The sequence below is a fragment of the Squalius cephalus genome, assembly GCF_949319135.1.
Source record: "Squalius cephalus genome assembly, chromosome: 20".
In the NCBI taxonomy this organism is placed as follows: Eukaryota; Metazoa; Chordata; class Actinopteri; order Cypriniformes; family Leuciscidae; genus Squalius; species Squalius cephalus.
The window spans coordinates 17,326,427-17,347,892 of record NC_137141.1 but is presented as its reverse complement, the minus strand read 5'-3'; the positions used below and the strand labels follow the sequence as shown (position 1 = coordinate 17,347,892).

Sequence of the window (21,466 nt, the reverse complement as noted above, 5' to 3'; positions counted from 1 at the left end):
ATACACACCAGGTGATTCACACATATAGACACTCAAAAACACATAGAATGGTACAATAATAATAATACTATAAAAAATATATTCTTCAAAAACTATTTAAGAAAAATCTAATGAAATGCATAGTAACTAGAGTTACTACTGTGGAACTGTTATTAGTAATACAATCCTAGTAAATCATAGGCTCTTCGCTTTCTCGGTTAGATCAATATAATAACTGATATATACTGTGTACATACATACATAAATATTTATGTATGTGCATTACAGTTTTTGAAATTAGTATTAGCCTGAATATATTTAGATTCTATTATAGTTAAAATAAAAAATACATTAATTATTAACAATAAATAGTACAATAAAATAAAATAAATAAATAATAAATTAATAAACATATTAAAATATAATATAGGATATATCAAACAGATATATAATATATAATATATATCATATAGCAAACAATTTTAAAAGTATAGATCAAGTAAGAACATCTCTTTAGGGGACACCTGCACATTTTCACTTTTTACTTTGTAGAATATTGTCTAAGGAAATCGATGAAATATGATTGTTAGAATGTGTGTTTTAGTTTTGGGGCTAGCCAGCAATTTTGCAAGCTCAGAGGTTATTCCATCAGCCCAGAGGTGCTTTAACACGGTTGTGTCATTCCTCTGTGAGGGAACAACTTCAAACACTTGAGAACAACAAAGAATAATTCTGAAGAGGAAAAGAGAATAGCTGCATTGTTCTTACATGGACTTGCCTGCTTTTACACACACACATTCACTCACCACTGGTCTGTGCACGTCCCAGAAAGCTCTCTCCTGACTGTCCAGTATTTTCCTCTCAATTTTGTCTCTTTTCTTATCGACTCTGTACAGACAGAACACAGAAGCCGAAGCAATTAAAGAATTTAACTTCCAAAAGAAAAGGCAAACATGCAATGAACCGTACAACAAAGCTGAAAAGTCATAAACTTGCCTGTTTTGGCACTCAGAGGCACTATAGTGCTCACAGAATTGCTTTGAATTTCAATTTAAACAGCAGAAGAGACAGCAGAAGAGACTTAAAAAAGCAATTTTGCAGTGCAAATTATGTCCAAGAGACTTTAGCATTAGCACAGACAACATAAGAAAACCCACAGATTTACAGATATATCAAGAGATCCAGCGATTAATATTTGAATTCTTGCTATGTAAAGAGTCACTTTCCTGTCTTCTGACTGGGTGGCATGCTTTTACAAATGCACAAAGAAAAACAGCCAATAAAGCATGGGAAAAAATAGGAACTGATCACAATCTGAAAGATACATACTTTGCTTGAGCCTCTGCTTGCATAAATATAAACTCCCATTTCCTGGCGAATGCCCGCTGTAGTCGCGCTAAACTCTCCTGGAAGAGAAAAAAATAGCATTTTTAAACGATCAAAGTTTAAAAAAACAAAGTCTTTTTGGAGATATAGAAGCCATTTATTTAACTTAAAGATTACCTGTTATGCCCTTTTACAAAGTCTTTATTTTTTTGGGGGGGGTGGGGTGGGTCTACTAGAATATGTTTTCATGCTTGATTTTTCAAAAAACGAATTATTTTTCACATATTTTACATCATTGCTGCACCTATTTTTTCCAATCTGTCTGTAACTCTCTGTTTACAGACATTAAACTCTGTAAGTCTGTAACTCTTCCTGTCTCTATTAAACCCGGCCTTCTGAAAAGTGCAATGTGCTTTGATTGGTTGATTGGCTGGACCAGTGTTTTGTGTTTGGTCAACCACTTCAAGTATGCTTCAGAAATGTCACGGCCCTTGCCTTAACTGCGAGCTACTCTACAAGCTACTATAACGCAGCTCAAACAGGTCTGGCCCCATTTTTTTTAACGACTACAATTGTTGTAATTGTTGCAAACTGCTACTACCAACAAAATATTACTGCATTCCTGGAAATGGGCGTCGTTACACTACATCCTTATGCATCGCTTTCTGCCAGGACTTTTACGTGCTTTTTCCAAATAATGGAAGTGACCTCGACGTCCGGGTTAGCGGTAGCATGAGCCATCAGGCAAATGTTATTTAAATAAACTCCTGATGTACTTACAAACTTTCCAATGTCTCGTTTTATGAGCACATAACCTATTTGTACTACTGTAGAAGTTTGGTACCATTCCAGGCATTATTAGTGGGGTAATTTACGCGATACATCCTTGGATCCATTAGCGCCTGCACTAAGCCATTCGGTTGATATCTCTAAATTTAATAATGTTCGACCAAGGGAAAAAAGGCTTCTGGGGGGGGGGTGTGTGTTTGGATCGAGGTCATGGTGCAAAGGACCCTAGGTTGATTTTACTCCGAACCATCCCTTTAATAATAGAAAAAGGAAGAGGAGGCACAATGATTACATGTTTACAGTTCTCAGTTCAATATGAGAAAGACGTTGGTGGATCGGCACAGGCCTACTGGAGAGCTTACATGGATTATTCAAACAAAGCCTGACATTTAAAACCCAGCTTGGATTAGACATACTTTCTTTTTAAAGATTGTCATTACCTTATTATCTTATTAATATCTTCTATCTAATAATGTCTGAAGTACAAAGCATGAGATAAGCATTGATACAATTAAGAGAGAGAGAGAAGGGAGAAGAAAAAAAATAGGAGATTACTTACAGCTTCATAATCAGCAAGTTCCAGACGTGCTTTGTTCTGCATTGTTCTTTTGCACAAGTACACAGCTATAGAGAGACGCCAAGAAGTGTGTGAGAAACACTGCTCGCACGTCCTCAAACCTCAGCAGCCCTCTGGGCTTTCAAATGAGTTGCACTAAAATATTTAGTAAACATTTAACATATTTCACACCAGCTTGTACCTAATCGCACCTGAGCGTTGCTGTGTTCTAATTGCTGAATTCATAACAAGCATAATTTACCGAACCCAAGGCACACTCATGCACACAACCATAATACAGGGGAATATCAATTGTGTTCATAGCTATTTCTTCATAAAGTATAATAACATACAAAAATGATATGAACTTTCTTTAAACCTCAAAAATATTCATAAACACTTGTACATCATCCACTAGATCTATTAGCTCTACTATTCCCTGCTGGTAGATGTCGTAACTACACAAAGCATCTTTCTCTATTGACAATCATTCAAAAGTAGTTGTGTATTGTGAAAAATTAACCTTTTAGCAAGCAACATACAGTATACAAAAAAGTTTGCTGTCAGTAAGATTTTTTAAAAATAAAATGAATACATTTATTTTTCAAGGATGTGGTAAATTGATAAAAATTGACAGTAACGAAATGTATAATATTATAAAAGAATTTAAGAAAAGTTGTTCTCTTGGAATTCATCAAAGAATCCCGAAAAAAAAACATTTATGGTTTCCACAAAAATATTAAGCAGCGCAAAAATAAATTTCAATTTATTGTTTCAAAACTGTTACTGTTTTTTTTTTTTTACTGTATTTTTGATCAAATAAATGCAGCCTAGGTGAGAATTAGGCTATATTCCGACTGCAGGTAAATGTGGCCCAAATCCAACTTTTTTGCTCACATGTAGCTCAGATTGTTTTTTCTCATAACAGAGTGAACGGCACAAACCACATGGAATCTGATCTTTTCAATTCCGATTTGTGCAACTTCCATATGTGATCCTAAATCCGACACAGGTCAGATGTTTTGCAGTGCGACCTCAGTTTGAACAGTCATATCAGAATTCATGCTTTTCAGACTTTTACGTCACTCTAGAGAGCAACATTCGTCACAATTCGGCCTTATGGGAGTAACTTCAAAGATTTTACACTCCCGAAGTTATCAAGACAGTTGGGAAAGGTAGTCAGTGGAAGAACAGTGATGTGTCAGAACTTATAAGTATTACAGTGACAGCTCTATAAACAAGCAAAACATGAGGGCTCGTATCATAAATGTTAAAAAAAAAATTAAAATACATTTTTTTATATTGCCTGCGCATGAATTCGCTGGCTTTCGCGGCAGATCACACTATAAATAAACACGTACATGTAATCACTTACTTTAATGCCCTCCATGTTTACTTCCATATGACAGCTGACAACGTGCTGCGTGACGTCTTTTTATCATTCTTTTGCGCATGCAGGTCAGTTAAGGACCATGGGTTTCCATGTTTTATGGGGACTTTCCATAGACATAATATGTTTTATACTGTGCAAACTGTATATTATATCTCCTAAACCTTCTCAACAGAAAACTGTCCCACAAGGATAAGGATTTCGGATATTAGCATCTTTATGGGGAAATTTTGTCCCCATAACACTGGGTTTACTAGGACCACACACACACACACACACACACACACACACACACACACACACACACACACACACACACACACACACACATAGATTGGTCTCAGTAAGATACAGATAACAGATCACGCACAAAAACTCACCGTAGTCAGTGTTCTCGGGCTCCCAGCAATTTGAGGGCCAGAAATACGGAGTCTAACAGAAGAAAGAGCACATTATGAACTACATTACTCATAATGCAGTGTAATATGAAAACTGGCACAGTTTGTATACAAAAGAAACCAAGGCGATTGCAGTTGTTTATAAAAAAAAAAAAAGTAGTTACATTTAACATTGATTACAGTGATTATTGTATATTTACATTAGAAAGTACTGATTAACAACTTAATGTGTAATTATTTGATGGAGCGATCAGTATGCGAGCTTGCAACTACATGTTATTAGTCTACTATGTAATTAACTTCAATAACATGCACTATATTTTGCATGGGTGCTATATTTTAAAGCGTTTCCAAAAAGTTCTGTTTCTTTTTTGTTTCTCAAATTAGCAAAACGACTGACCTGAAATCTGTAGAATGTGCCATCGTCTTTAAGAGTGAGCACATGGTCAGAGATGGGGAAGAAGTAGCCGTGAGCCGCCATCAGTGTGCCCAGATGAAGAGCCTCCACTAGAGAAAGAATTAATAGTGTTATTAGGGGTCCAGATATGAAAGGGCAGCCCAAACGTTTATGCCAAGATAATAATTATTATTTACCCTGTGCTGAAACTAAATAGAACAAACGGTTTGACGCGGTAGGTTTTTCGTGCAAAACAAAATACTTTTAGGTAATCCTCAAACAAAGAGATGAGAATTATTTTAGTATTAAAATAAAGGTGCTCTATGGACTAGGGTATATCATAGTTCATTAACAAAGTGCTGGCAACAAAGCCTTTATTATTTCATGGCTACACTCAAAACAAAACTCTCCTATGCGTTTCGGCGCATGTCTTCCGCAGGGAGCCATGAAATAATAAAGGCTTTTTAATTGAAAAGAGTGCAATGATCATCCCAGAACTCTGTTGATGTGTTGATGATGGTTTTAGATATGTTTTTCATTTCATAAAATATTCCAATCTATAAGAAGTTTCTTTCCCCATTCTAATTGAATAATCTATTTTGAAATTTAAATGATACTCTAAGGTAATTAGGTTATGATGTAGGGGTCTCAATCTACAAGAGGAAGCATGGAAATAACATTCTACTGCAACATATTCAGTATGTTGCAGTAGAATGTTATTTCCATGCTTCCTTCCTACAACACCACACACTCCTCTGCAAAACCTGTACCAGAGGAAGTTAAGCGTCAATAAATAATTATCTATAAAACTTTTACAATACAGTATTTACTGTGAGTGTGCATGGTAGAGTATATGTCTGTGCTGATTGCAAATTAATATCCCTTTGCTTTCAAGGGAGCAATATGCTTTTTGCAGATGTTGTTGTTTTGATGAGAGCTTCCCACCAGGCATGTTCATGAGGTAAATTCCACTAATCAGCAATGTATAAGAACTGAACAAAGAGAGAGAGAGAGAGAGAGAGAGAGAGAGAGAGACAGAGAGAGACAGAGAGATAGACAGAACTTTTTTTTAAAGTTCTCGTTTTATCTCTCCGTGGTTCCAGTCTATTGAATATACTGAGAGATTCAGTGCACTTATCTGGTTGCTCTTTTCCTGTCTGAGAAGAGCCCCCATATCACACACTTACTCTCACATACCTGTCATATTTGTCAGAGGGAATCTAAAGTGGAGGGATATTCACCATACTCAGAAAGAAATCCAATCTCATTGCTGTGTTTCCTTCCTTACTAAAACCAACTCCACCTTCACAATACCTCTATTTAGGCTTAGACTTGAAAGCACCAAATGCAATCAAAATTGACTTTGATGAGTAAATAAAACATTAGTCGGCCAGTAAGTTTATTAGGAATTGCAACAATCAATGGGTTAAGAACAAATGTATTGTCAAAATTTTTTTAAATAAATAAATAGTAAATATATTTTTTAATTATCTGTAGGCCTAAGGGGAGACACCCCAGGTGAATAGGAAAAAAAAATTAACTAATAGATATCAGCATGAAACTTCCCCAGTTGATTACTGACATTAAGACAATTATCTTTTGTATTACAAGTTTTAGAATATTTATGTATAAATATGTAATTTGGTAGTATCTCATTAAATATGCGCTAATTTGCATATATTTCCAGAAGAGAAATCTGAACATTGGATAAAGCCAGATTCAAAATTCTTGTTTCATTTTGCTGACATATTAGAGTCAAAGGTTTTTACAGAAGGGATTTTGGATGTCTCTTTTTATCACTCCATTAATCAGAAAAAACTGTCAAAAATTAATTTCCGTCCCGTTTTTAGGTATAAAATGTTGTATAAATCAGAATCTGAATGATATATGAACAAACCCCTCAGTAAAAACCTTAAGAATATAGATAGAAATACAACGGGAAAGTTTGGTATATGTAAGTGCTGCTGAAGTGGAGATTTCTGGCTCAAAGAATGAGAAAAAAAAACATTTTGAGAAAACGGCCTTTAAAATTGAGATCAGCCAATGAGATTTCGCTTTTAGAGTTAAATAATAATTTATTTAGTTAATAAATAATTTAGTTTTTTAGAGTTCGCTTTCACAACTGGTTGCTGATAAAAAAGGAAATGACCATATTTGGATCCGACAACATTGTACAGGAGAGATAGCTTTCCAACGGTATATGTGATGACAGGGTGCAGACAGCGATCGTGGAGCAGCATGTTGATTTAGAACGCCAACTTTTGTCGATTTTAGGAGAAATCTACAGACGCAAATAGACAAAGTGTAGTAAAATAAAGACCTAAGTGTGTATTTTGGACTTTTTTTCACCACAAGTCTGAAAGAAGACATGTTATTGAAGACAAATAGCCCAAAATCTCAAAATTGACCAGTAAAAAACAACAACGATGTTTTAGCCTGCCGTGTCTCCCCTTAAATAAAATAAATTCAATTATTAGTCCTTTTAATGAATTGCAGTTAAGGTTCAGCTAAGTTCAGATTTTATTTTATAAGAATAGCTTTACTATTTTACTACATAGTTAAATTACTCGTGTATTGCTTGCTTCACAGGCTACAGTTTCAAAGTAGCTTTCCCATTCTTGTTTTTGAAGAAGTAAATGCAAGTAAAATGATCCCCCATTTCTTTAATTAAAGGAGTAACAGGAGATGCTGACATTAGCTGTTTGCCAACTTACAGTATAATTATGATTATGCAAATCCTGAATCTATTACCTTGTGAGCTGAAGATATGATTTTGACTTTTAGAAAAGAGTGCATGTGAATTAATCAAAATAAAAGAAGTAGATTTTCAATTTATGCACATCACAGCTGCAGCACTGTCAGTGTTGTCATTAAAGAAAAGACTGCATCACCTTGATCCTCGATACATAGATTTTTCAGCATCCACTGGACAATGTCTGAACCTGGAAAAGAAGTGAAGATTATTATTTAAAATGTTGATCTAAATTCTATCACTCAAAATTCAGCAGAATAATGTTTCATGGTTAGTAAGAAAAGTTCTCCATCCACCTGCCATAAACTCATAATCAGTGGAAATATTTGCCAAACTACAGATGATAATAATAAAAATAGTTTTTGTATCAACAGCAGCAGTCTGCAGTATAGTCCATTCAATATTTTCAGTTTGACATTTTTCTAGCTAAACTTTATCTTTAATTTTTTTTCTCCATTGCATCCATACATTTCATTCACCATTTTCTGTAATTACATTCAAGACTTGATATTAACACCAGCCAACCCACCAAATGCAGGTGGATTTCAGCAGTGGAGTGTAACGCAGTCACTCCTACTGTACTAGCCACTTTGAAAATTATATATATATAATATATACATTTTTAAATTGTAGTCTTTTGAAAAGGCATCTGAAATAATAAACTAAGTGCATGCATTGTGTTGTCAAAAATATAGATTTTTCGATACATATCGATAATGAAATACCTGAAACGATTCCAATACTGAATTCTCCTCAGAAGAGATTTACGATACCAGCTGCGCTTTCTCGCTCCCTCGTCTCTCCGAGAGCGAGTTGACACTCAAACCCGCTTCCCCTCAATTACGTTTCATTTGCTCCAGGTGAATATTGTTGGTGTTACAGAGCTTGAATTTTGGCATTTGATTTGCACGTATTGCGCATAACTTTACTCATTCCCGCAGATTTTATGCTCACACCCAAAGTGCACGCACATAAAACCGTCTCACAGTATTTATATTTAGTTTTTTTCTGTTGCTTTTTGCACTTAAACAGTCAAATACACACAAAATAATGTCAAAATGCGAGTATCTTTGGGAGTATTCATGTAAACAGTCAGTTAAGTTTTAAGTGAACGTAGACAGTTGAGAAAGAAAACAAGTGTAAAATTATGCGAAATACTGCGAAATTATGAGATAATATTACAAATATCTATATGGCAGTTTTTCACCATGGTATCGATGTCAAAATTGTTGCCAGTGAAAATGCTGAGTGGCCAGTAACTTTGGAAACCACAAGCCACAGTGGCTGGTGAGCACATAAGTTAATGCCAAGCCCTGGCTCTCTATCTCTAAGCAGCAGAACTGTATAAATTGTGCTAAAGTTAAGTACAGGGGTTCTGGATGCTCCAAAGAGGATCTCAGTCTCAGCAAAGCTTCGCTGGAATATTTAGTGGATTAACAGAAAATCATAATCTTTACCTCTGCACGCATAAACCCCTATTTGTCCTCTTTCTGTCTGACTCTCAAAGCAACCAAGAAGTCAACTACTTTCTGCATATTCACCTAAAATAAATTAATGCCTACAGTGCGGTACGCATATCTTTATAATAATTCCTGTAAAACTCTCAGGGCAAAAAAAATTATGTCGCAGCACTGTCTTGTACTGTAATTATTTCAAAATTAAAAACACTTTATCCAATCCTATCTTAATATTCAGAGACAATTCTAAGAACACAACTGGTAGGTTGACATGATACTTTGGGGAAATTAACATTGGCTCAACTAATGGCATGAGTTAGGGGTGGGGTCGTGGAGATATATATGTTTAATCAGGAACCCTTTAAAAAACTTTATCATTAAGTATTAAAGACCATTTTACACAGCAAAATTAGTTTTTTAAACAATTTTGATCAGTGTTTAATTTTCAACCTGGTCACTGCTAAATTAATAGACCGTGAACAGTTTCTTCTGAGAAATATCTTTCCGAGATAACCCTTACTGACCAATCAAATCCAGTATTCCCAAAATATGCACAGAGACCCTATTGCACAGCCAATCAGCAGAGAGAGGTGTGTCCCTAGAGACAGCAGAAGCCCAGAGCGTGAGAGACTTTTTAAAGCATAGAGAGACAGAGACTGGGGTGTTAGAGCTTGAAGCTGGCCTTTTAATGAATCCTCGGAGGGACCGCAGTCAGAGGAACCAAAGAACATCCTTCTGAGAATTTCTCTCTCGCTTTCTCCTTCCTAATCCTGCCCTTCTAAAATGGATTACGGCATATAAGGAAGTATAACATTTGCACTCCTTTTTCAGTCTCTGATATGTAAATATAGTGCAATTATTATCCAGTCCAATAAACAGTGGACCACAGACAAAATACCATAACAATCATTTCAACTTTTTTGTGAAAATTATGGTCTGTAGTAATTAACAGCATGCCACTGATGTGGTCGATAAACATTAGCTTGAAAATAACTCAGAATATTCCATTAGCTGCATTTATAATTGCTGTTTCAGGATGAATAAACATAATGAGCCAATCCCATAGACAAACAGTTCAAACCCTGTTGTTTATACCCAGAATGCATTGTGCTTCCCCACCAGAGCAACGCAGGCCAGAGACCTTTGATAGAGATCAGGCTATAACCAGAGATACTGGTGCTGCACTACAGAGTTCTGGCAGAGTTTTCATTGTGTTGGTCTTCAGGCTTGCTGTGGGGCACTGGCTCCTGCTGAATTCTGCGTTCTCAGCGCCAACTTGGAACCGCAGTGTATTTAAAACAGGTGTAAAGGGAATTACCAGAGAAGACACTGGGAATCTTGGACAGGAAACTCTTCACTGTACGGATAGGTATGCCGTTTTTTTCATCCTGCATCCTGGCAATCACATCCTCCATCTAAGCAAGAGAGAGAAAGAGATGCAAGTCAATAAAAACATGGATGAACATGGGATGAAAACAAGAATACAAATCAGTGTCAATATTCCATGAGTTGAAAAACATGATTTTTTTTAATTCTTTAAAATAATTATTTAATAAAATAATGTTTTTATTGCAAATGCATCTTATGAAGCACACAAGCAAAAATATTTCTATCTTTTAAAATTCTTCAAAATCCCTACATTTTCTTTATTTACAGTTTTCTAGAATAAACAAACAAATATTAAAGTGGTCTCAGACTTTAGGACTCCACTGTAATGTAATGTAATGTAATATAATATAATACAATACAATACAATATAATAAATCTTTGTTAGATTTAAACACTCCATTCAAATAAAATCTGGAGAGACAATCAGGACTCAAACATGGTGAATAATACAGCCATTCACAGTAGAGTGTGAGGCCACAGAACTTCAATAAGAGCCCACGGGACGCTTGTCCTAAGGATCAACTCAGCCTTCAGTAAATGAAGTCATTGGAAATAACAACCCTATTTATTAGATGATGAGAAACCTGGGGCAGAGCGGGACCGATCATGTCACCTGCTCATTGATCCGCTGACATTTGGGCTGTTGTTAGAGAAGCTTCGAGTTAACAAGGCGAGCAGCTCAAAGCGTCGCCAGGGAACTCACACTCTGGACATGTGACCAAATGCTCTACAGCTGCCAGTGACATCACTCCAGCATAAGACCACATCGGAATCAGGTTAACAACATGCGCCCTGGAGACACGATACATATGGAGGTGTTTGTATATGTATATGCAGAACATGTTGTGAAAGTATATGAGCTTGTACCTGTGAGTGTTTAGATAGCCTGAGAGAGAGAGTAAGAGACAATTGCCTCAAGGGGAGGCCCAGTTAACATGCAGAATTACATCAGTGGGCGCTGCACTGATGCAGAGTGTTTCTTCAGGCTGTGATGCCTTTGGAGAGAATCCTAACAGAAAATGTTGTTAAATTCCCCTGAAAACCATTATTATGACTCCAGAAATAGCTTCTTTTTAATATCCAGAGATGAAATGCTTTTAGGTGGCAGTTACTAGCCACCTACAGCGCATACGCACTCACTGCGGGAAAGAGAATCAAACATACACTTTGTCGACAATGCAGACCAGGCTGGTGGGCAAACACTGAAGTGCTAATTTAAGGTAATGAGGGATCGGAGCATTCCACTCACACTGACGACTGTAATAGAAACATTTTAGAGAGAGAGACACAGAGAGAGAGAGAGAGAGAGAGATAAAGATGAGCATATCTCAGCTGTATGGTGCAATGATGTGTGATGATATGAAGTCCCAAAAGCCTCACTGGCATCAGTCGTAGTAGTACTGCAGCCAATCTGTGGCTAAGAATTCTTATTAAGCTGACACTGAGATTCATGTGTAAATTTAAATCAATGGCTCCTTGTTTTAACAAAAATATTCTACAGTGTGGAGGTGGTAGGTATACCAACAACCAGCAAAATGAACTGTAACACAATATTAGGCCACGATTGATAGGGGCTCTAATGGTTAGAGAGTCAGACTGGTAACCCAAAGGTTGCGGGTTCAGTTCTCAATACCAGCAGGAAATGACTGAGGTGCCCTTGAGCAAGGCACCTAACCCCCAATCGCTTCTCGGGCGCTGCAGCAAATGGCTGCCCACTGCTCCTGGAGTGTGTGTCCATGGTTTGCAGTGTGTGTTTGTGAGTAGTTTGTTCACTACTCATTTCTCCTAATGTGTGTGCACTAACTTCAGATAAATGCTGTTCTTCCTATTCATAAAAAAAAATAAAAAAAAATTCCTAGAAACAAATATATAATGGTTTTTACTGTATTTGTGAACAATAAATGCAGCCTTGGGGAACATAGCAGACTTAAAATATATATAAAAAAATCTTACAGACTCCAAACTTTTGAACTGATGTATTTATACTGTATATATAGCATTAGATAGACTGTTACAAAAGCGTATTTTTTTAATAGTTAATAAATGAGGTGCACTGACTGTAGCAGCAGGTGGGCTGTGAATTCAAACATGAGCCTCAGCCTTAAAAAAAATCCATAATTATGCAATATACATATGGATCAGTGTGCATGATCAATTGACAGCCCTAATATAATAAGCAGCATACCTGGAACATTCACACAGACACTTCTCTCAAAACAAAATGTCCTGTGGCGGTATATCTCCAGGGATCAAACATCTGTGCCCACCACACATCTGTGGCTGCAGCCAATCACAGAACAGACTGATAAAAGCCAAGAAGATCAGTTGCCCAGAAGAGAGATATCAAACAGTGAAGTAAACAGACATTAAACACACTACTAAAGCCAGAGGCTAAAATATGGACTAAAATAAATTCACCTCAGAATCTGAATTAAATGGTTTTAATCCCAACTATAAATGTGTTATTTTTGGTTTTGGATTTGAGCAGGTCATCGCCACTGAGCCTGTAATATCCAGTACATCCCAATTCACACACTTGGAAATGATGGCCAACTCAATTATTCATTTACTAAATGACTAAGCTTTGTCAATGACTCATGGCAGACTGTGTCCTGCCCTCAATCCTGACACATCTTCGATATATCAACAGTCTTTGCATACCAGAGTAGTTGCCTTTAGAGCTGCTGCCTCCTCATCTCCTATATGAAGACATTCAACATTTATTTTGGGTCTAATCTAAACTGCACAGCAATAGCTTGGTTTGGCTTCAAACTCCTCAGTGGAAATTTTCTTTCATGCTTTCAGTGGAAAACAAGAGATAAGGGCAGAGATTTAATTTACGTTACAGTTTAAATATCTTATTACAGACGATATTAACATTAGTTTCAGGTATCGGATAGTAATACCATGTTACCCAATTTGTTTATGACAAATTGCTTGTGATGTTCCTCATTTGTCACTTGGGATAAAAGCATCAGCTAAATAAATAAACGCAAGTATAAATGTTACTGAATGATTCCCATATTCATGGTACGTCCAAAAACTATGATATTGCCATGTTATGTCCAAAAAAGGTGGTATTAATATGGTATTTGTGCAAAAATATATATATATATATATAAAATATATATATATATTGCCACGATACACTACTGTTATTAAATTAAGAAATGAATAGTTATATTCAGCAAGCAAGCGCACATTAAACTGATCAAGAGACAGTTAAGACTTTTACATTATTTAAAAAAAAAAAAAACAGTTTTGAACTGTGATAATATAAGAAATGTGTCACGATTATGGACTTCTATGTTGATATTCTGTTCTGTTCCTTTATTTCCTATTGTCCTGCTCTGTTTAGTTCCGGTTTCCTTGGTTCCTGATTATCTTGTTTAAATTGTAAAAAAAATGTCTAAATATTTTATATCGAATAAATACAGCCATGTTGAGCATAAGAGACTTACTAAATGAGCATAAAAAATCTTACTGACCCCAAACTTTTGAATGGTAGTGTAAATGTCCATGTACCATGGTATGTTTTGTTAAGAGTCCGCTAATATGCTAATGAAGTTAGTGTGGCAACAGGAGACGGAATAATCTTTCAGATACAAAGCAAAGCATCTCTATTAACACAGCAGTTATATCAAATAGGGATCACATCAAAGCGTCCTTATTCATCAAGCACAAGTGTGCACTTACAAAAAAACAAAAGACTCCCTCCAAAATCTTCCACACCAGCTAATTAACAGAGACAGACACTAAGAAAAACACTCACACACACAATGACACCACCTCTATGTTTAACCCTGCGACTCTGAGCTCTGAAAACACACTTCTCTCTCTGTGTGTGTAGCAGACAGCTGGAGTTCAGACTGCTGGTGAGTGTCTTTTGATGATTATTTTGCATCAGAGGAGAGAGGAAGTGTTAGTGGTCGGACGCAGACAAGGTTGTTGCAGGAATGACTTGAATTTTAGATCTCTTCTGCTCATTCCCCCTCATCCCCTCACTCCGTCTCTCATTTTATAGCCAACCCCCCCCCCCCCCCTTCTGTTTCCTAGGCAACCGGGGAGATGATGACATCACATACAAATGTCAGCCAAGGAAGAGACAGAAAGAGAATGATTTTGATGTCTTTAAGTGTATGTTTAAAAAAGAGAAAACCAGAGAAACGGAAAACAGACAAATAAAATTCTACGGTTGTTGTGACAGATGTTGTCACTCACTTTAGGATGGCAATGAGTCAAACTGTAGTGTACACGCACTACCAATCAAAAGTTTTGGGTCAGATTGTTTAAAAAAAAAAAAATAATAAGAAGAAACTTTTATTCAACAAGGACACATTAAATTGATCAAATGTAACAAGAAAATGTATGTAAACAAAGAAATGTATAAGGTTACAAATTATTTCAAATAAATGCTGTTATTTTGAAATTTATATTCATCAAAAAATATAGTTACAATATTACTGTTTTACTGTATTTTAAAAATAAACATTAAAATATCTTACTGACCACAGTAGTGTAAAACTGCAGAAAAATGTAACAGCATATATAACCGTCACAGTTGTGTTTGGTTTAGTTTGTTTTCATTGGGCTTGTATGCCTGTCATCTCATCACGTGTCTCTTCACAGTCATTTTCAGTTCATCTGTATCACCTGTGTTTAGTTAATAATAATAATAATCATCATCATCATCTGTATCACCTGTGTCCTGTTAATCAGTGTTCATCTGTGTTAGTATTTAGTTCCATTCTGTTCAGTCAGTCCTTGTCCAACCGATCTCCGTCCTATTAACTGTGTGTATCTTCTGCCTGTCTGTACCTGTTTGAGTTATATTGTGAGGAAAAGTTTGTATTGGAACTTTTGACTCCTCTTCGTCATTTTCTGCCTGCACCACACCGTGACAATAACCGTATAAATAATATTTACAAAGATTTCAATTTCTTAGTTTCTAAAAGCTTGAAAATATGCAAAATGCTGCTCTATAATATAGCAGAGTAAGATCTGATGTAAAAATTGATCATTGATATTTGATAGTTGAATAAGTAATTGACTAGTTGCACGTGGCCGCCATTTTGGAATTCGGATCAGCGAGTGTACGCGTAGACACTTCCGGTTTCGCATTACGTTCGGTGCGGGGAGCCGGAGAAAGACGAAAATTATCTTTTATAGTTGTTTATAGAATCAATTATCACTTAAAATACTACTAAGACCCATTACTATCACACGAGCCAATGGCAATTAAATGCACGGATGCATAGTCAGATTAATTAATGAAATACAACTGTTCACGGACAGAAGATTGTATTTGACTCATGCTGCATACACATACGCAATGACAATTATGCCTACTGTAAATATAGAGTTACAACTACGATAAGATTTGTTTGCATAAAATGCAGTGTGAACATTCAACTCGGTCACTGTTGTCTCTCGCTCTCGCTGTCAGATCACCGGAAGTACTGGCGCGCACACTCAAGTTCGAACGTCAACGGTCGCCGTGCAACTAGTCAATAAGTTAATATAAATAAAATCTTTAATGATTTATATAATAACAATTTTGTAGTTCACTAATCGTATCGTGTTATCAATATGTCATTAACTGTCCCAAAAGGACCCTGATCTTTTTACCAAAAACTTTTAAACTTAACTTTTTTTTACTTTTAAAAAGGTCTTTGGCTAAAGGTCATTTGTGGTTAAAAGGATAGCAAGTTTCTACATGTTTTTGAAAAAAAAATACAATTATGTATATGACCTTGAAAAAATGAATAAAATGAAAAAGCACTTTTCTTTTGATTAAAAATGAATGAAATTCCATTGCGGAATGATACATCAGCTCTGATATGTTGATCACCTTTAACCAGGGGGAAGTGTCAAGGTGCAACTAACATAAAAGAAATTCTCCGCAAGAAACATGCAATATTGCGTTCTTAAAGGTACACTGTGTAGGAATTTCTCCCATCTAGTGGTGAAATTGTATTTTGCATTCAAACGAATAGTGCTCTCTAGCGCCTCGCTTTTTCAAATGCGTGTTGTAACTACGGTAGCCGTTATGTAACAAGAAGCTTTGACAACATGTCTTCTAATAGCACTTCATCGAGTTTTCTTTCGGGCAATGACGTTTGTTATTTTGCTTTTTTGCAACGAGGATTCCTTCTGTGGCTCGGCATAAGTATGATCCTGCATTATGAAGTACCGTGCAGTGAAGTCAGGGCAGTGACAAGCGCCTCTCACTGATCTCCTTGTTCGTTTCAGCTGGTTTCAGTCACGTGACGCTGGCTCTGAACGAAAACACATTGTGGAAACGCGTTGAGGTAGGCTAGTGCTTTTTGTCCCTCTCTGATATTATAGTTTTTCAAAATGGTGGAACGACATGGAAGCCTCCTTGGACTTACCCGTCCAATGTAAATAAAGATAAGAAATTCTTCGCTTACGAGGATAAGTCAGATCATTGGCAGAGGTAATTTTACACCAATGAGGACATAATTATGAATAAAGACATTGATTTTAGCTATTAAAATACTTAAACTACACAGTGTACCTTTAATCAAAGACTGTGATAGAGAGGCCAGAATTCTGTAGTAGTGCAGCTGTAATATATCAAGCAAGATTAATACAGGATTAATTTGCTAATCCTCAACTTCAAACAAAATATAGTTTGTTATTTATTGCGCAGAATCCCCATCAGAGCAGTTCAAACTTAAAGTTCCACTTAAATCCCCAGCTGTTACTACAGGCAAAGCGCCTCACCAGACCAAGCGGAACAGAATGAGTCAGGAGCCGTTCACTAAGGACAACGCAAAATGGAGAGCAACAGAAGGCAGGGGACTTTCAAATTCGACCTACTTTAAAACATCTTAAAAACACAGCGCATTCTCTCACTGAACTCACTTAATGTTTGCCTCGAAAAGATCAAATTTCAGTGATATGGAAATGAACAAAACAAAATATTGAAGCAACTTTTTGCTAAATCTATTGAATGATTTATTTGTCTGCCACAGTCGAGTGTAACGTGACAAATGTCTGAAATATATTTAAGATGAAAAAAAAAAAACAACAAAAAAAACACACACCCTATATATTTGGCCTTCCAGCACCCGTCTAAAGACTAAAGAGACTGAAGACCAAAGGTATGAGTGCCCTTTCACAGAAAAAGCACATGAATATTCAATACAGCATTACACATAATTGAATATTCAACATCAGAGAGAGCACTGCTCAGTTATTCACTGAGAACATGATGTGGTTCTTCTCAGCATAAGAGAGCACACTATCTGCTAAGAGAGATGACACACACACACACACACACACACACACACACACACACACACACACACCTAAAGTTTCCAACTGATTGAGTGGCTTTGAAGTCTTGCTCCAGTCCTGCTTGCACACACACACGCTGATTCACTCGCTTACACACCAACACATGCCGTACGATCACATAAAAAGGCCACACATTCTGTCATGAGAACACAAATGTGCACAAAACAAACAAACACTTACTATCAAAGGGGTAGGAGGATATTATTCAGTGTTAAACTCGCCTGTGAGCTGAAATCAGACTGTTTATATGACATTATCCTTCCAATGTAGCGTCGCACAACCCTCTCGTTCTCACGTACACATGCACAAATGTGTGCACAAAAACAAGTGAACACAGCCATGCTCATGCCATACACACATACGCTCTTTCCACTTTCTGCACGCACAAGAGTGTTTTTGTAAAAATTTTCGAAAAAAGACAGTCCCAAAAGCTGCAGTGCATTCTCCATTATGCATAATATAAATCATATTTAGTAAGCTAATGCTTCTCCCCCCTACACACACAGCTTGAGGATGCCCTTTAAAGGGTCCCACTGTATAACTCTTTCTCCCACACACACACACACACACACACACACACACACACACACACACACACACACACACACACACACACACTTCTGTCAGGGATTTTTTCATAACGCGTCTTTCTCTTTGTACTCTAAAAATGCTGAACAGGTAAATGGTGGTTTCACTTATAAAAAAAAGTATCAAAACTACCATGGTTCTACCGTGGTATTTTGCACATAGTACCATAGTAATACCTTGATATTCTTTGTTGTACCTTGCAGTATGATTTAAATCAATTTCACAATGTTATATATCAAAGTACCATGGTATTTACTTATTTCAATTAATACCAGCACTGTGTCTTGGTACTACCAGAGTACTTTTTTTTTTTGTAAGGGTACATGCACAGTAAAATATATATATTTTTAAATGTCAGATGTTTGAAGTACCCTAGAGTACAACACAAAATACCATGGTATTTGAAATATGTAATTTTTGAAAAATTGTATTTGAATAAATTGTATATATATACCATGGTATTAATATTTGACAATCACTGTTGTTTTCCTCAACAACATCCCTCTTTTTGCTCTAAAATGCCAAACAGTTAAATGGCAAAGTGTCACTTAAAAAAAATACCATGGTATTAACTTTGGACATTGTACAATGGCAGTACCTAATTTAAGGACATGTACTATAGTAACATGTTATTTTCTATATGTAAGATGGCAATAATAACCTAAAATTCAAACAAAAAGTACCAAGGTATTGCAATTTGGCAATCATTCGGTACCATGGTATCCATAAAATATCAAGGTGTTAACATCTGGTACCATCACAGATCACCCTATGAAGTTTTTTCCCACAACGTCCTCATCTTTGTGTTCCAATAATAATGAAAAGGTAAAATGCAATGTGCAACTTATAAAACATGGTAATCTATGTTGGATTTCCATGTTTTATGGGGACTTTCCAAAGACATAATGATGTTTATACTGTACAAACTGTATATTCTATTCACTTACCCTAAACCTACCCATCACAGAAAACGTTCTGCATTTTTACATTTTCAAAAAAACTAATCTAATATGATTTAAAAGCAGTTTTCCTTATGAAGACCAAAAAGGTCAAGGATTTCTGGTATTGCCATCTTTGTGGGGACATTTTGTCCCCGGCAATACCTGAACAGCATGCATACACACACGCACGCACGCATACACACACACACTAAATAAAAAAATACAGCAATACAAACCAAGATGCAATTCTCAACAATTAGCCTTTTTTCACTCTCCATCACTTTATTTCTTCATCTGTACTTTTCGCACACCTCCTCATTTTGACTGTATTGGTGAAAGCAGTGTAGCGCAAAAAATCCTGCCCCTGGCCTCAATCTAATAATTGGTTATAACAGGTTTTATGTAATATGTTTGGCTGATATAAGCATCATCTTTGGGGGTGGAATTGTGCGTTAAGGAATTAAGGCCAAGCGCAGACAGACTTGAAGGGCAGCCCTATTCATCCTTTCTTCGCTCTCTGTTTTGCGTATTTTTGTGTAAGCGTGCTTGTGAATTTTTGTTTGTCTGTGATTGCAAGTGTGTGTGTCTGTTTCCATGAGAGCATGTGTGGGAGGGATTTTAGTGGGTGTTCTGACTCAGCTGTGGAAGAATACGATTCCGCAGAAAATGAATCCGACCACCCACCTGCTGCTTTTTACCAAACATTTTTACACACACACACACACACATTAATTTAGAATGCTGAAATAAATATGTCCCATAATAACCTACTTTCGTGTAATTCTCCACAGCACTTTAGCTGACACTGAACATTTGAGAATGATCGTGACAAGACCTCTAAAAAACTCTATACCACATAGCACTGGACTCTAGAACATTGCGTCCGAAAGCTTAAAATGCTGCCTTCTGAAGATACATTCCAAGGTAGGAAGGCGTCAAGGCACGTCCGAATCCAGTGTTAGCTTCACTTCCTGTCTCCTGAGATTCCCCTCAAGGCAGCATAGATGTCTCATTCGCTGCATTTGATATCCCACAATCCTGTGCTTTCCATTCTATGACAGTTGAGCTAAAAATAAAGATGGCGTGTGAAAGTTGCAGTTGGTGGCCAGTTTGTGTGTAATTGTATGTTTTTGTATGTAATTATATGACCAACGTTTACCACATCTGATGTCATTTCCAGAAAGAAATTACTATTGTAGTAATTTCCTAGTTATCACCAAAGCTCTCACTATTTTGCTGTAGATCATTTAAGGGGTCCTATTATGCTTTTTCACTTTTTCAACTTTAGTTAGTGTGTAATGTTTCTGTTTGAGCATAAAAAAGATATAAAAGGTTACAAAGCTCAAAGTCCTCTACAAAGAGAGATATTTGATATAACAGAATCCACTTTCCAAGAACTACAAAGAATGACTCGTTCGGACTACAACGTGTTTTATCCAGATCTTATGAAGTCATAATGTTACTCATTTAAATAATCTCCGTCCACAGAATAAGGCGATAAGGCCTGGTTGAGAGAAGTCAGTATTGTCGCTATGTCAAAGAGACACTGTTTTTTCCACCCTGTTTCCAAAACTCATTCTTTTGACCTTTCTATAAGGCTGATGAACTTAAAGTGGTTCCTAAACACTGTTCCTGAACATGATGAAATGTATAAGAAAAAAAAACATACCACTCTGAAACTTCCTGTAAAATCTGTGCTTGCATAGTCCATGCATGAAATCCGTTCTGGATCCTCTTGTTTGTTAACATTCTTAAAGGTGCATTGTGTAATATTTAAGAGGATCTGTTAAAAGAAATGCAATATCATATACATAACTATGTTTTTAGTGGTGTATAAAGACCTTACATAATGAACCATTATGTTTTTATTACCTTAGAATGAGCCATTTCTATATTCATACACTGCGGGTCCCCTTACATTGAAATTACATTAAACTGCCATTTTGCACAGACATTTTTCTACAGTAGTCCTGAATGGACAAAACCGTATCGTCACTATTGTTGTTCTTTGTGCAAAGAAGCTAGCTAAAGTCAGCGAATAAAATACAGACACAATGATGAACAAGTACCAATAATATTCGCAATAACATAACATTTTACTGAATAATTAAGTAAACCTAATTTCTTAATTTATCTTTGTAAAGAAACCTCTTTGCTTAACTGGCTACTCTCTGCTGTCTC

At 36.3% G+C, this 21,466-nt stretch overlaps 1 protein-coding gene across 2 annotated transcripts in view; it reads right to left on the bottom strand.

Annotated features, from left to right (window-relative positions):
* The window catches only part of rgs7a (regulator of G protein signaling 7a), a 60,686-nt gene that overhangs the window by 12,049 nt on the left and 27,171 nt on the right, over nt 1-21,466 (bottom strand). For both annotated transcript variants that reach the window (XM_079853619.1, XM_079853618.1), the window contains exons 4-10: nt 10,363-10,459; nt 7,727-7,777; nt 4,839-4,945; nt 4,421-4,472; nt 2,654-2,718; nt 1,309-1,385; nt 786-867 (exon numbers count right to left, since the gene is read on the bottom strand). In XM_079853619.1, the coding sequence (XP_079709745.1) occupies nt 786-867; nt 1,309-1,385; nt 2,654-2,718; nt 4,421-4,472; nt 4,839-4,945; nt 7,727-7,777; nt 10,363-10,459 (531 nt within the window). The remainder of the gene's footprint in view (nt 1-785; nt 868-1,308; nt 1,386-2,653; nt 2,719-4,420; nt 4,473-4,838; nt 4,946-7,726; nt 7,778-10,362; nt 10,460-21,466) is intronic.